This window comes from Erithacus rubecula (assembly GCF_903797595.1).
Source record: "Erithacus rubecula genome assembly, chromosome: 6".
Taxonomy (NCBI): Eukaryota; Metazoa; Chordata; class Aves; order Passeriformes; family Muscicapidae; genus Erithacus; species Erithacus rubecula.
The window spans coordinates 28,059,754-28,075,363 of NC_136688.1; the positions used below are offsets into that span (position 1 = coordinate 28,059,754).

General features: G+C 45.0%; 1 protein-coding gene across 2 annotated transcripts in view; it reads right to left on the reverse strand.

Moving 5' to 3' along the window:
- Positions 1-229: 229 nt before the first annotated feature.
- Positions 230-15,610, reverse strand: part of GALNT16 (polypeptide N-acetylgalactosaminyltransferase 16) — a 71,052-nt gene continuing 55,671 nt past the window's right edge. For both annotated transcript variants that reach the window (XM_079309680.1, XM_079309681.1), the window contains 5 exons: positions 14,850-14,942; positions 12,700-12,783; positions 11,554-11,695; positions 10,172-10,288; positions 230-3,802 (listed from right to left, as the gene is read on the reverse strand). In XM_079309680.1, coding sequence (XP_079165806.1) covers positions 3,665-3,802; positions 10,172-10,288; positions 11,554-11,695; positions 12,700-12,783; positions 14,850-14,942 — 574 coding nt within the window. In that variant the 3' untranslated portion in view covers positions 230-3,664. The remainder of the gene's footprint in view (positions 3,803-10,171; positions 10,289-11,553; positions 11,696-12,699; positions 12,784-14,849; positions 14,943-15,610) is intronic.

The window sequence follows — 15,610 nt, forward strand, 5'->3', positions numbered from 1 at the left end:
TCTATCCAGCTGAGAATGACTGTTTCAGTCTTTTTCAACTGGTACACCACTGTATGCTAGAAACACCTCTGCCTGCTCCAGCAGTATCCCTCCTGAGGCAGCCCACAAACCCAAGCAAAGAACTGGATGATCTGTATCCAGGGAAGAGAGGAGGAGACCAGGCAAGAAATGATGTTCTTTTCCAGTAGAGGAAGACAAGGGGAATAAGAACAGGTTGAAACGCTTATTTCAAAATGGATTTTATTCCAGGCATTAAACAGATTCTGGCACATGCTTTTTTTTTTTTTTTTTTTTTTTTTTGGAAGAAAAAGGAAAACTAATCTGGGTTCCACATAAATTACATCTGGCAAAGTGCAACTTACAAGTGAGTGGGAAAAATAAACCTTTTGAAACCGATTTCTGTACAACAGTAGATGCAGCTCCTCTTAAATAAACCCCCATTGGTTCACAGCACAGGAACTTACATTGGAGCTCTGATACAGTAACAGCTTTCTTTAAGGGTATTACCAATGCAAATGCTCTCTTATTGACAGTCTAGGGGGCTGTTTAAAGTAAACAGGAAAACAAGGGTGAGCAGCTGCTGTTTCCCACTGCTAAAAATAGTCAGTTTGCTTGAAGAAATCCTAACAGACACCTGTTACAAAACATGGCACTTGTGGACCTTGGGAAAAAAGTAGAGATAACATTGTTCTTCCTTCCCTTCAGTGCAAGGGAAATGTAGAGCATGCTAATAATGAGTTTGAACAAGACTCTATTTATTCCAAGAAGTTCAGTTTGCTCACACTTGACAGCAGTCTTTTGTAAGTACCTCCTTTTCAGCAACTGCTAGATTATATTGGAAACCAACAGCTTCTAAAAGGTGATGTGTGGGGAGGTCTTTGTTGAGCTAAAGCAATGCTTTAGCTGACAGAAAGAGTGACAGGTTGGGAGGTGACCCCAGGTGAACATGTACAAAACCAGGTAGAATGAAAAAATAAAACTCCAAACTCCACAATCAGAGTTATTGACATCTAGCATATGCCCACTTTTGCCCTTTCCTCCCCAGGCCAGGGCACCTGAAGAAGGAGAGTGTCCCATCTTCAGCAGCCCCAGCTTACAGCCCAAGAAGGATGCCAGCTCACACCCTGCCAGGAGAGCAGTAGGAAGAGAGGCACAAATCAACACAGCTTGTCCAGGTATCCCTGCTCCAGGAGCAGCCAGCAGCCTCCAGCAGGGGAGCCAGACACAGCCAAGGGCAGCAGCCATGGTGCTGACAAGAGCCCTTGGAGTGAGGGCTGCCCCAGAGCTTGGAGACTGCAAACGAGCAGAGCTGCTGTGGTCTGGAGTCAGGAGCACTGTTTGTAGAGGAGCTGCTCCTGGTCACAGAGAGGTTATGGAGAGGGAACTGCAAGAAAGCTGCACACACACAGGGAGGAAGGAGGCAGTACCTGGTAGAGGAGTGAACATGCTGTTAAGTGCTGCAGAGTGAAATTGGGGGAGGTCAGGTGGTCCACTTAGGCTGTGTTTTGATGAAAATATGTAATCCTTTCACACTTCATTGGATACGGAGTTTACAAACAGTAAACTGCTCGGTGGCACTTCATCTGTCTTTGCACCAAGATTTTTCAAGCCAGGCAGATAAGAACTTGACTGCTCCTGTTTCCTACTGCATAATGATGCTATTCTGAAAGGACCAGCTCCTGTCTATTCTTGTTTAAAAATGCAGCAGCTAATAGGATGGCATCTCTCCCTTCAATGGGTCAGTCTGGCCCACTCTCATTCCATTCCTAGGCTATTTTCCTTCCTTCTCTGCCCTCTCCTGACCTCAGTGGTTCTGGCCCAAAGCATCTCTATACAGGCAAAGAGAAATCACTGCAGAGTCAGTGCCCTCATTTCCACACAGAAAAGCAGCTGCATCATTCTGTAAGGATCAAAAGGAACTCTCTTGTGAGTTTCCCCAGTGCAGGCAGATCATTCTTCTGGCTGATCAGTGCTGAGATGAGGATCTGATATCAAAGTGAAGAGGAGACAGGAAAAGAGCTCCTGCCACATGATGGATTTAATTTTTTCAAACCAAGAACAAAAAACATTCTCTGGTTTTCACACTAAGCACATGCAAGGTATGAAGAACATTATCTGTTCTTCTGTCAACAGTTTGGGCTAATACCAAGCTAAGAGAAAGAATTAAAAAGAGATACAAACATGATAAAAGCAAACAGATGTTCAGAATCCAAATGAACAACCTGTTTTTTCTACACCAGATTAAAAGGGATCCAGGCAAACAATTGCCTAATGAAGTGGTCCCACCATCTGGCTGCCCTGTCAGGGTCTTGGAAAGGAGGGTTGGTTTACAGAATCTACCTCAAGAGGAAAATTTAACAGATCTAGTTAGCAGAAGGCAAGGTTGTGGGGACTTTATTTGAATAGGTAAGCATCCCTTGGCAGGTTTGAAAACCCACAGGTGGCTAGAGCTGACTGGTAACTGGGAGCAGGATTGGCTAGAGACCACCAGTGTCTTTGGCATTTCCAGAACACAAAGGAGCCTCTCTCAGGGCAGGCCCTGCACTGTGGCAGCATCTGTGCAGGGGGCAGCTTCAGCCTCACCAGCTAACCTCTCCCCAAGGTGCTCACTGGGAAGAGAGAGGGATGTCAAAAGTAGAGCAGCCCCAGCCTTTTTGCCTCATCTTTCTCAAAGAGAGAAGGAAAAACAGACAGAGGGAGTGGGTAGTTTGTCATGCCAGGCTCTGTTCACAGGGACTATGCAGAGCTGGAGAGACAAGCAGCAGAACAAGCAAGAAGTCTGCTATGACCTGGGGGCTGTCCCCTTCTGTCTCTCACAGTGGGGATGTGGGTGGGCTCCTGCCACACACCTGAGCCATGTGCAGCCCCTCTGTCTGTGTGTGGCTGGCTCCACCTGAACATGGCACCCTCAACTGCAGGCTTGGCCATTCCTGGGGGCAGGGCTGGCCTTCCACACAGGGAAAAGATGGAAGGAAGACTTCAGCAGGGAATAATCCCTGAAATAATCCCTGGTTAGGCTGGTAAAACAGACTGTCCCTTTTCAATCTCTCTTCAGTCTCTCAGCACTGCCCAACCTCAGCACAATTGGCTGTAGGGCAGCTACTTTGGGCAGAGGAAGGAATGGGGCCACCAAGAAGAGGTGACAAACCTGCCCCCAGGATCTGCTAGCTCCTTCCCAGCCTCTCCACTGATCACAGTGACTCTTCTGGCCAGTCCTTGCTGAGAGACATGCATAAAAAATGCACGATGTTAGAGCAAAAAGCCAGGGAAGCCAAAGAGCTACCATTGTTTGTACAAGCACAGCCTGAGTTGCTGGACTGAAGGTTGTGGACTCTGGATGCAGAGAAAGGAAAGGATGGGGAGAGCAGCAAGTATTGGGCTGAGTCTTCCTCCATCTCTAGGTGCAGCTGTGCGCAGGCATCAGATACAAAGGAAAACTTAAGACAGTAGATCAGAAGATTTTGACAACTGTCCTGATCCCTCTCACCTCCAGCTTCTTCTCTGAAAAGCTCAAAAACATCAAGTGCTCAGCTGAAGTGGTGCTTACTGATGGGCACAATGAAAACATTTAGGGTCAGACATAGAAAACCATTCCTCCCTTCCTGATCCCCCTCTGTTCCCAAAGTCTCATGCACAAAGAAACAAGGAGATCTCTGTGCTACCATCATGTTGCTTGGAGCAGCTCCCACTGTTGGCCAGGTACACCTGCTTGACAGGGTTTGGTCATCACTCTTCCAGTCTGGTTTTCCAGGCAGAGACCGCTGACAGAGTGTTGAATGAAACTGCCTTTCATTTTCCACTTCTGTGAGAAGACAGAAAAAACATGATGTTACTTCCATTCCCCTGCAGAATTGTGACTTCAAGCTGAGGGTAATCTCAAGTAAATTCCAATAACTCAGGAGAATGAAAATCTGGGTATGGGCAGCATCTCTAAACCACTGTGTTCCTTTACTAATGATGGCTGCAGTTAGGTAGGGTTAGGGTTTAGCTGAGCTACAGGGCTGACACTCAGAAGCATCTAGAAGGCAAAGGACAGTAGTGGTCACAGCACCAAGCCTTGGCTGAATTCAAGAGGCACCTGGACAGTGTTCTCAGCCACAATGTGACAATGAAACAAAAATATGTCCTAACCTTGAATTTAAAATTCTACTGGGAACAGGCTGTACCTCCCATCCCTGCTGGAAAACAAACAAACAAACAAAACCCCAAAACCAACCAAACAGAAAAACCCCAAACAAAAAACAACCACAAAAAACATCCATAAAAACAAACAAAAAATGGGAACACATAGCATAGCAAAATGTGGTCACTGCCACAAGCTGTGTGTTTTAAGATATTCAGTTATGTTCACATATTGCTGGCAGCTGTTAAGTGTCTTGGAGGACAGAGCAACCTGTTGCTCCTATATCACTTATTCCTTCAAGTCTAAATAGCAGAGGCAGCATCACCTTGCAGTATTGCTAGCCCTGTTGACAGGACAGCACTGAAGGAGAGCTGTTTGTACAGCAGGAAGAAGCTGATGATGGACAGGCAGATATAATGCAGTTTTTGCACCACAATGCCCTCACCAGCTGCTGCATCCCACTGCCTACACAGGTTCCAGAGCCATCTGGCTCCCATCTGGCAGAAGCCTCCCTACAAAGAGCTGAGGAAGAGTTGATATCATAAAGCAGCAGCTTTATGTAATGATGGAGTGTAAAGGAGGGGTCTTCTCCCCTGGCAAGCTGTGCTCTGTGCCTAGCAGGTGCCACTGCTACATGGCAGCCTCCCCACCAGTGCCTCCCAGAGCCACAGACAGTGTCACACACAGTGAGGAGCCCTTTGACCTTCTCCAAAGCACTCCTACTGCCCTGCCCTCCATTTTCTACCTCTGTGAATTCTCAGTCCCCACATTCCCCTGTGCACAAGGTAGAGGAAGCCTCCAGCTGCCTCTCCCACACACCCCACAGCTCCCCAAAAGACCTTGCTGTAAAAGAATATGCTGGTATGAGATTTGAGATGGAGGACAAGGCCAATCACCAAGAGACACTTGGGGGGGTTTTCTTCTTTCTCCTTGCTGTTCAGGAGAAAACCAGCACTACTGGAGGCTTGTTCATGTTACTCCTTCAGATGAGAGACCTGCTCCTGTGGCCCCTGTCCATGCTGAGCAGGTTCCCACTGGGATGTCTGTAGGGAGTCTGCAGCAACAGGCTCAGCAGGACACCAGCAAACACTCCCCAGAGCACATCTACTGCTGCCAACAAAATCAATCAGCTTCTCAGTGAGTCACACCACTGGAAAGCCCAGCATGTCAAGTCACCCAGATCCCTGTGTTCAAAATAAAGTGGGGCAAGGACAGGGAAGGGGGAGGAGAGAAGGTGAGTTGAAGGTGAGGCTCATCTGGGCTGCAGGGAGGTGCCATGTGTGTAGCTGCTATAAAGCACACTAACAGTAAAAGTCAAAGTAGGGCTCCTCATCTCAAATGCATGGAATATTTTCAGAATGATGAATTTCACCTGTTCTGATCAGAAACTGGGCTTTTCTGCCCTTCATGAGACACCAGAGCAACTCCCCTGACTTCACCTGAACCTTCCACAAGGCCTGACTGCAGATCACCAAAGACAGCCCAACATCCTGCCCTGCAGGGACACATCAAATCTCAGACCCTTCAGCAGGGTGGGCAGTGGGAATGGATGGAACAGGAGATAGGAAGCTCCTTCTCCCACTGTCAGCCACCTCAGAAAGCAGCAATTTAGTCTAAACTAATTACCTGGTGACATAGTTGTGGAGGGGTCCAAGGTACAAGCCCCTTCTGGGAGGGCACAGCTTTCTCCACAGACCACAGGGGAAGCCTGGACTGGCAGGTTTTAAATGATAGCAACAATGACAATCTTCAGCAAAAAATAATCAGAGCAGACACCTCCTGCATCCACATTACAGGGAGTCCTCTCTTCTCCTACACCCAGACATTATGACTGGACTGTACTTGGAAGGAAAGCTTTAGGCAGATACAGGCATTGCACAATTTTGGCTTGAAAATCCTCTTTGGTCTCCCTTCCTTCTACAGATGGAGATAATATAGTTTACTGATCAGAATAGCTTTGGAGTGAAGACAGAGGAAGAAAAAAAAAAATCAATTTTTTTCTTTGAAATACTGTGTCTTTACCCTCTTTCCCCAGTGTAAACCGAAAATTTCCCCCACTTTTTTTGTGAATCTCTCTCTCCCTCTTTTTCATATATCATTTCAAAGCAGTTTTAGGTGGCTGGATAGGAGTACTCCACATGGAATAACTAAGAGAAAAGTCAGAAGTAGCCAGTCTTCTTCTATCCAATATATACACAAAAGCTGAAATTGTTTACACTAGTCTAATTTTTTAGGGTAATCAAAAGTTTTCTTTTAACCCCCAGTGATCCAGGCAGTCCACAGTTTCTCTGAAAATCCTAACTGGGAAACAATGGAATTGGCCAAGCTTGGGAGGCACAGCAGAGAAAGGCAAATTTTGTTCATGAGGACTGAGATGCTTCAAACAAAAATGTATGGAGAGCTGATAACTGGAGTAGCCAAGGATGTTGTAAGTTGTAATTGAGTGTATTTGCAGAGACATGGGCAGCCTGAAGCTGGTCTTCAACACTAAATTTTAAATATATGAGCAGAGAGAGAAGATGGAAAAGCTCACACCAGCATCCAGGAAGTACTGTCTTCCTTTGAGAATTTAAATTTGTAAAACTAAATCAGAACTAAGAGAAACTCTTGTCTCCTGAAAACTACTTTCAAGGTATGGCATATTGCCAGTATTGTTCTACCTACTTATTGTCATGAAGGTGCTGAGTCAGGTGCTTGTAAAACAGATAGGCTTTCACTCCTTTTCTTTTTGGATACTCTATATAAATTTGCATTCATCTTCAGGTAATATACACCAAGAAGTAAAGGGAAAATTTCCCAGTGGCATACAAAGGGACACAGGATTTTAAATAGTGTTTGTCTCACAAGAAAACTCTGTCCTCGTTTTCAGACTGAGGTCACATTCCTTCAGAACATTTTAATGAAATATAGCTGTTTAATAGGATTTCTCAGCATTTCTTGTTCTGTTGGGAAATACTGTGCCAATGTTTCACATTTTCATTCTCTTGTTTTAGTGTCTGACTCTCACTTTGCCTTCTATTTGTCCTCACCATAATACAAATTAAAACACCACTCCTACTGTCAGTCAGAGCCAAAAAACAAAGCTGAAGGCAATAATTTATTGTGCATTCAACTAAAAATGCTTTTCTCCAAATAACATTATGGATAACATCCATCTGGTTTGAAATCTAGTTCTGATTATGCAGAATAGCTTTTGGCTGGTCTTCTGCTAGCAGTGCCAGCTGTTGCTGTTGAATGATCAACAGGATCATGTTGCCAAATAGATTTAATTTCTGGTTTCTTTCATCCCAAGGGAGTCTGACAGCACCAAAAATCATCTGAAGTGTGACTATTGTCTCATATACTCCTGCTTGCAAAATTCTAGATTTGTTTTGAGGTAATACTCTAGACATAAATCATAACACTCTAAAGCCTCTGCTAGAGTATTACCTATATGTTAGATGGAATGTTTTTAGCACTCAAAATTAACAACAAAATTATCTGTCCTTGGGACATGCTTAATGCAGAACAGCTGTGTAGCATGGGCACAGTTTCAGTATGTCAGAAAGCAGAAACCAACTCTAGGAGCTGTGTGGTGCTGTCATAATGATCTAACCAATTCACTCCTAGGTTACTAAAGCTATCACATGTACCATCTTTTGTCAGAAATGTTGCTTTTCCAACATCTGACTCAGACACAGACCTGAAATCTAGATCCAGAAAAACCCAAACACCTTTCAGGACAGATCTCTGATGACAGTGACAGGAAGGATGTTCCAAGCTGGACTTTCATGACACTGCTGTCTCCTTTTAGGATATTGTACTTGTGAGTGTGTGATGTGTGCTGCCCACACTCACCCTCCTCCACTCAGACCACACACTCAAGGCTCTTACTTGTCATTTGCAGCTCTGCAAAGCAGCTCAGCTCTCCTCCCTCCACCCTACACTCAGTTCCTCTGACTTTCTGAGAAGCCCACTTGAACTGAGAAGTGGATACACTCATGCAGAGTTTGAAGCACTGCTGTCCCCCAGTACTTGCACTTTGAGCTGTGAGTATCTATGGGGAGACAGGCAAGCTGGAGGGCAAACGAGGAAATTTGTTCCCTCCAGCTTTGCTCTTTCTTGGAAATCAACCTCTCAAATATCAGGAGGAAAGAGTATGGAATAGTTTACAAGATGACTGACTTCCAGCTAATTAAAATCTAATGTCAGTGTTAACAACAATTACTGTTGTGTTTATGGAAGGAAAAAACCATAACAACATTCCCTAGGAACACAACAAACTTGAGCATTGCAAGTAGAATTGGCTTTATGAGTAGAAATCTGAAATGGGAGTTTGGGAGTACAAAAAAATCCCAAGATTTAAGAGCATTTCAACCCAAATTACATGAAAAATTTAAATGCATTTCTCCCACTTCACCCCACCTTATCCCTTCAGCCTCAAGGCAGTTTGGAACAGCAGCTGCAATTCAAATCAGTCTCTAATTATTTGAAATGCTTAAATAAAACCCTTGCTCAGAGTCAGTTGGTTAAATCATCTGCTAGGTCAAGTCCTTGATGTAAGTGCAATTTGCTCACATAAGGTAGTGGAAAACAACAGCTCACACCCTTAAGTGTGTGTATGTCTTCATAATGAGCCTGTATATAATCAACACATCAAGACTCAATAAATCCTATTCCAGCAGCAGAATAAGCCTGCTTGTATTACTGTGGATTAATCCCTCTCCTGGCTTCTGATACAGCTTGGACTCGACCCTCCTTGAGGGACCTTCCGTGACAGAGGAAACAGGGAAAGACAGCTGATTTTGGCAGCTGCTAAAGTCCTCTCTGCTGCCAGGGAGGAAAATACTGTGAGGCACATAAGGAGAAGCTAAGTGACCTAATTACACAGCAATGGGATGACTGATTGCCAACAAGAAAAAGGAGCATGAAAGCACAGCCCACTGGGATACCCTTGCAGATTAATCTAAACTCAGAGTTTTCCCAGTGTGTTCATGGTGACAACTCTTCAAGGCATTTCTGCATTAACCAGCCCTCCAGAGGAAAGTCTACACAGATTTTCCATAAATGGGCAGGACTGGATTTCTGTGCTTTCTTTCAGGAAGAACTAATCTCAAGGACTCATATTGCACTAGAAAGTACTGACAAAAGAAGATGATTCTGAGAACTTGTCAAAGCTGAGCCATCTTCTACCTTTGGGCTATCAAACAACAGACACGTCACAGAGTCAGCACAACCCTGAATGACAGAAAATCTGTTCTCTCTTGGTACAGAGAGAAGCATGGAAACTAGGAATGAAGCAAGTCCAATCTGCTGTCTGCCAGTGTTGCATTGTTCCCTTTTGTGCTTTGCCCAGCTCTGATAAAAAGCCACATCACATCTCTGTTGAGGGCATCCTAGCAATGGCAGAGGCCATCCCTTACCTAGTGCTGTAAGGCAAAATGATTGATCTGTCCTGACAGATCAAGGATGCACATCTTGGAAACAGCATAAGTCAAAGAACTGCATTTTGTTGGGAACTTTGCTGCTGTGTATTTTCCCTCTAGGGAGCAGTTCAGGTGGAACATATGGTGCTTTATGTCACTCAGTATTTCTTAACTGAGCTGCATGCACTCAGTTTTAAAGGTCTGCTCACATGTCCAAAGATGGCACAAAGAAAAGCACAGCTCTCTCACTTTATTTAAACAAATGATAGCATACACCACCCTTCCCTTAGGTATCTCAAAGCAGTTGCCTCACCTACTTGTTTTTGGTGCTGTGTTTCATCCACACATCAATCTGTCTGCACATAAACTTATCCAAGAAGCAAAGTTGGGGTGCTACTGAGCTGGAGCCAACCGTGCTATCAAGGGCCCAGGCAGAGCAGACACCCACATACTGCACTCCCTGCTTGGTCACACACTCTCTCACACTTCCAAGCTTATGAAACACTCCAGAGAGGGAGATGCAGAAGATGGAAAGGACTTTAATGTGCTTTGATAGTACTGAGTTTGCCCTGCTGGCTGCACTGATATAGGTACACTGGTATGTGGCAATGAAGGCATCAGAAAGAGGTGCACAGTTACTCACCTGTCTGCTGTCTTTTTGACTGCAAGCTTCCAGTGTGATTTGAGAACCAGCAGAGAAGGAGGTAATGGAAAGACACTTGTCCTGCTGTCTAATTAGAGGGTCACTGAATATCCATTCCTTGGAATAAGAAAAAGAAAGGTTCCATTAGGATCCCAACAGTGATCAGATGAGAGAGAGAGCACTTTTTCTACCAGATACTTTAAAAACCTTTATCTTTTGTTGTTTTCCAACAAAAGGTTCCCTGGGAAGACTACCACAGCAGTTGTCACCTGATCAGAAGTTTATGCTCAGGCTTGGTGCATCATGACCATTTCAAAGCCTGCAGCTAGCTCCCCTCACTATCTGAGTGTCTGATTAACCCTGGATCCCATGCAACTCTCTGATCTGCAGCTCTACAGATTCAGAATACAAAGCAAGGAGGATCCCATGCCCTGACACACTTGATGTGCAACTACTTGTGATATTTCACACAGCAGACATGTTCTGTAACAGGTATCTGGGACCCACAGATTGTCAAGCAAAGCAAAGCACATGCAAGAAATCCATGTATTACCAGCATGCATAAGGGACAAGTTGATTCATTTTTTCCTTCCTCTGACTAGATGGATATCTGATTCAATCAAATGTTACTACTATACTTTCCCCAAGGAAGAAACGCAAAATGCAGTTAGTTTCAGAGATTTCAAATTGTAATGACACAGAGCAATGAGTCAAGTTAAATGGCAGACTGAATGCTGGCTGCAAACTAGTTTCCAACAGTTAACAGACATGAATATGTATTTTCTGGCATAAAATATCCTACTGTGACCCTTAACTTTCTCAAGCTGCTTCCCTGCTGCTTCCAGTCATCAACAGAGGGTCTGAGTGAAGATCTTCAGCTTGTATATACCATCACAGCTTCACTGCAGTTAGGAGAACTGCACCACACTACTGCCACTGGTGTCAGCTATTTAAACTCTAATTGTGCTTTATACTGAAACACATCTGCCACACAGCACAATTCAAGACATCTGCAGCTACAGCTGAGCTGGCAGAGCAAGGAATGTTTCTGATCCCAAAAAAATCTCTTACCCACTTGCCAGGGTACTAGCCTAGCACAGCTACTAAATGATTCTCAATGAGTCTGTCACTCCCTGAGCATTTAAGCTGCTGTCTCTGAGTGATGAAAGCCTTCACATTCTATGCCTGACTGCTGAGTCTGTTGAGCCAACAGAGCTCTGAGAGATGGGCTTCTTTTTCTGCTTACTATTAAAATCATTACAGGGTAAAATTTTTCCTTCCTTCACCTCCATATCAATCCCCCAAGGCCAGAGATGCCTCTTCATTCAGGTAATAAAAAGGGTAGGAGCAGGAGCAAAGCACCAAACTGAAACCTGCCTTACCTGAGTGACAGGTGGATTGTTCACTGTCCCTTTACAGTTTCCCATGACAGCCAATATATTCCCTGTGGTATCCTGTGTCTGAGACTCCAGACAGTTTCTTCCTTGTCTAATTATTCCTGGAATCAACTCTTTTTCAGGAATCCTTGAAGTAAATGACAATTGCATGGTACTTCATACACAGAAATGACCAAAGTATTTTAACACTTATAAAGGCTTAATTGGCCCCTGACTGAAACACAGTTCCTATATTCGACAGAAAATGAACAATATCATGCCATCCACTGGAAACATCTGGAGGAGGCAAAAACCAAGTGAGAACTTAATCAGAGGACTGGTGCCTTTTTGTTTCAGAAAGCACACCAGGCACCCCTAACCCTAAGCAGTTTAATGTGATGATTCTAAAATTCTGAAAGAGGCTATTTCCAGCAAAAAGCCATATCCACACTGATTTGTTCTGCTGCTTCTTCCCCCTTATTCACTCTTCTCCCCAGCTAACACATATCCTTGCCTCATTGGTAGGAATGCAGGAAGGATCTGTCAAGGCCAGGCTAGAGCTGGATGTTTCAGCCTCCCCTCATGCTAGCCAGACTGAGGTGTGAAGATGTGCTCTCAGGGTGTGCTGGTTTGCACATTCCAGAAAATACAGCTCTACCCAGGCAGACTCTGAGCTGAGCAAGGACACAACACTACCATGCTGTCCTGACCCAGGGCAGGGGAAGCCACAGGGACAGCTGGCTCTGGCATTCCTCAGAGCCTTCTCTGAACCATCCAAACCTCTGCACTGAGGCTGTCCAGTTCTATTTGGCTCAACTCCCTCCAGACACAGCATCCAACGGGCAGAGACCAAGCCAAAACTGGGAGGGGTGTAGTACTCTGGCACTTGTCTACACCCCACACCTCTGAAAACACCACTGTTGCACATCTCCAAGGGACAGCTGTGTGGGGCAGAACACAAGGCAGATCTTTTGCAGAGCTGTGATAATACAAGCCAGGAAAACACAGGAGGTTTCTCATCAAAAAGAAGAACAGAGTAAACCTTTTCCAAGCATAAGGTTTTTTTTGCCCACTGCTGTCCAGGCTCATCCTCCCATTGTGACCCACCTCCTCAGTCCTTCAGAGATTTCCACAAGCAAAGAAGTGACTCACTTGAGCTCGGGGTAGACATTCTCCAGATACCACTGGAAGGATTTACAGTTCAGTTTGTGCCGCAGCTCCACTCGCTCTGCAACACTGGAAACACAGGCAGCTTGCTGAGAATAAGGCACTGAACAGGAGGGAGGGGAACAATGAAGACTGGCCAGGAGGTTTGAGGGAAATTACGTGACTTTTGCCATTATTCATTCTCCCATGTAATTGCTGCAGGGCTCAGAGCACTGGCAGTGACCTGAGGTGAAGAGGAGGAGAGAGGCAAGTGGCAGGAAATAGAAATGGAAGACAAACACCTTCAGAGAGCTGTTCTTGCAATTCCTTTGGCTCAGAGCAATGGCAGGGCCCAGGTCTTACCTTGTTGAATAATACATTGCAGTAAAACTGCTGTAAGACCAGGAAAGCATTTCTGCCTCTGGGTGCCCCTGTAGAGGCATACCATGAAACCTGCACAACAATCAGCTGCTGAAAATGCCTAGGAAGTGTTTGTGCTCAGGTACATACAGATGGTTAATCTGTGTGTGCTAAAGCATGTCTCTAGCTCATGGCAGCAAGTCTAGGCTCAGGTTGGAGAACTGAGACCTGGAGAACTTAATTATTTATTCTTAAGCACTTTGGGAGAAGGGTGGGAGCAAATCAAGGGCGACTAACTCAACATCTCAGTAGCTGTCTACTGTTGCAGTCTTCCCACTGCTGATTTGTTTGGCTTTAGCTGGCTGAAGAAGAGGATTTCCCTCTAGCAATCCTACTGAGCAGCAAGACCAGGAACTCTTGTCTTTAAGCTGTAACACTACATTTGTGTGTTGAGAAGGAATTTCAACTGTACCTGTGCACCTCTCCATCCTCAGCACACAGAGGTCACTGCACACATACATGAGGCCACACACCTCTGGGGAATGTTCTTCAATTTCATATCCACATCAAAATTGAAGGGAAGGAGGGTCCATTTTAGGCCCAATTGTCAGTGATGGTGCCAAAGGCATTTGCACCCTATAATCTAGATTTAATACAGGTTCACGGAGCTGTTACTTCAGGAAATTGCCTGAAATCAAAGTCCTATGCTCTGCTCCAGCTCTTGTTCAGCCAATGCTGTCAGTAAAGACACTGGGAAGTCTGTGTGAACAAGAACTGCAGATTCTGCCACTAAAACACATGAACAATATATCCACATACAATATGCAATAGTCTGCTTTCCTTCACAATCAGCAGGGTTACTTGCTATGTGGTCCCATCCCAGCTGCTGCAGTCAGCTCAAGGACTGATAAATTAGGTAGGCAAAGCAATTTTTATGAAAATATGTAATACATCATGATAATAAAGCAAAGTGTGCAGCAAGAAAAGTGATCTGGTTGTCATAAATAAGTAGGAGATGCATCATTATCCTGTGCATACAGCCACACATTTGAGATACAACCACATTTGCCAAGTCGTGACACTGATACAACAATAGCCTTTGTTCACAGGCAGAAAAAACCCACAGAAATATAGCAGTCCTGGGATTTTTACATTTATTTGGGAGTCATAGGGTTTTGAGAGCACAGACAGCAAGCTCTCCTCTCATCCAAGGTTTGGTGTCCACCACTGATTTCTGAGTCACAGAGAACTGTTAAGCTGATAACACAGCTGAAGACAGCTTTAGCAAAGGTGCTGTAAGAAGCACAATTCTGCAGATTGTGTTTCTAAATCTTAGCATTGGCCATGCTCTCTCCTGTCCTACAAACCAGGCAAACTGCCCTCCATCCACCAGGAAAGTGGGGAGTGCACAAAGTGCAACGTGCCCCATGTGCCAGCCAGCCATGCTTGCCCTGAGGCTGCATCTGCACAAGAACTTCAGATCAAACTCAAGATACAGTTCAAATTTCCACAACAGTTGCATTCTGTGATAAAAAAATATTCCTATCTATCCACCTAAAATGTCTGATCTTTTAATTTCATTACAGATCCCTTTGGCCTTCTGCTAATAAATTATTAATGCAGTGTTTCTGGGGAAAAAATAAAGCGAATTAGAAGCAAACCTCATTAGCCTCATTTGACCCTACAACCTCCCTGGCAAGCCAGGCATTTAGTGCACCTCTATTTCTCACACTTAACCCCAGAGAAGACCCAAGGGGTTTACCAGAGCCCTCCTGCCAGGGTCTGGGGCAGTTTACCTTCCAAAGGATTTGCCGATGGCCGAGGGCCGTGCCTCATAGTAGTGCTGCTTGTACTCATCCATCCACACCTCTGCCGTGCGCTTGGTGTTCCTGCAGGGGAGCAGACCTGTGTCAGCAGAGCAGCCACTGGGGACACACACAAGGACTGTCTGCCAGGAGCTACTGGGGGACAGTGCCAAGCACAAAACCCAGCAGGCAGCATGGATGGAGAGAGACTGAATGTGTTAAGTCTACAAAGCCTTGTAAGAGCAATTCTAAAGGTAAAAATTTAACAGCCATAGTTTACCGTGACTTTTTTCACAGATACTTTCTCTGCAGAGACACCAGGCCTGACTGTCACCATCACACTCATTTACAGCATCTCTTTTCCCCAGGATTAGAATTATGGGATAATTCAGCTTAGAAAGCAGCTCTGTCTAGCCTCCTGCCCAAATCAGACTAGCTTCATATTAGGTCATATTGTGGGTCTTGACTGGTTGAATTTTGAAATCTCCAGCAAAGGAGATTTCACCCTCTCTCTGGGATCCTGCAGCAGTGCTTGACCACTTTCATTGTCAAGCACTCTGTCTCATCTTTTCTCCTTCCATCTGTCCAGCAGCAGATGTTGTCCTTAGGGTTTATCTTAGAACATGTACAGTTCAGAGACAACAGAGATGTCCAAGCACTGCTGATAGCCACGCACATGTCACAGGGCAGCATCTGTGAATGGCCAGGGTGTTTCTGGCAACCTGCTCCCCACCTCCCCCCAGCCAGAGACT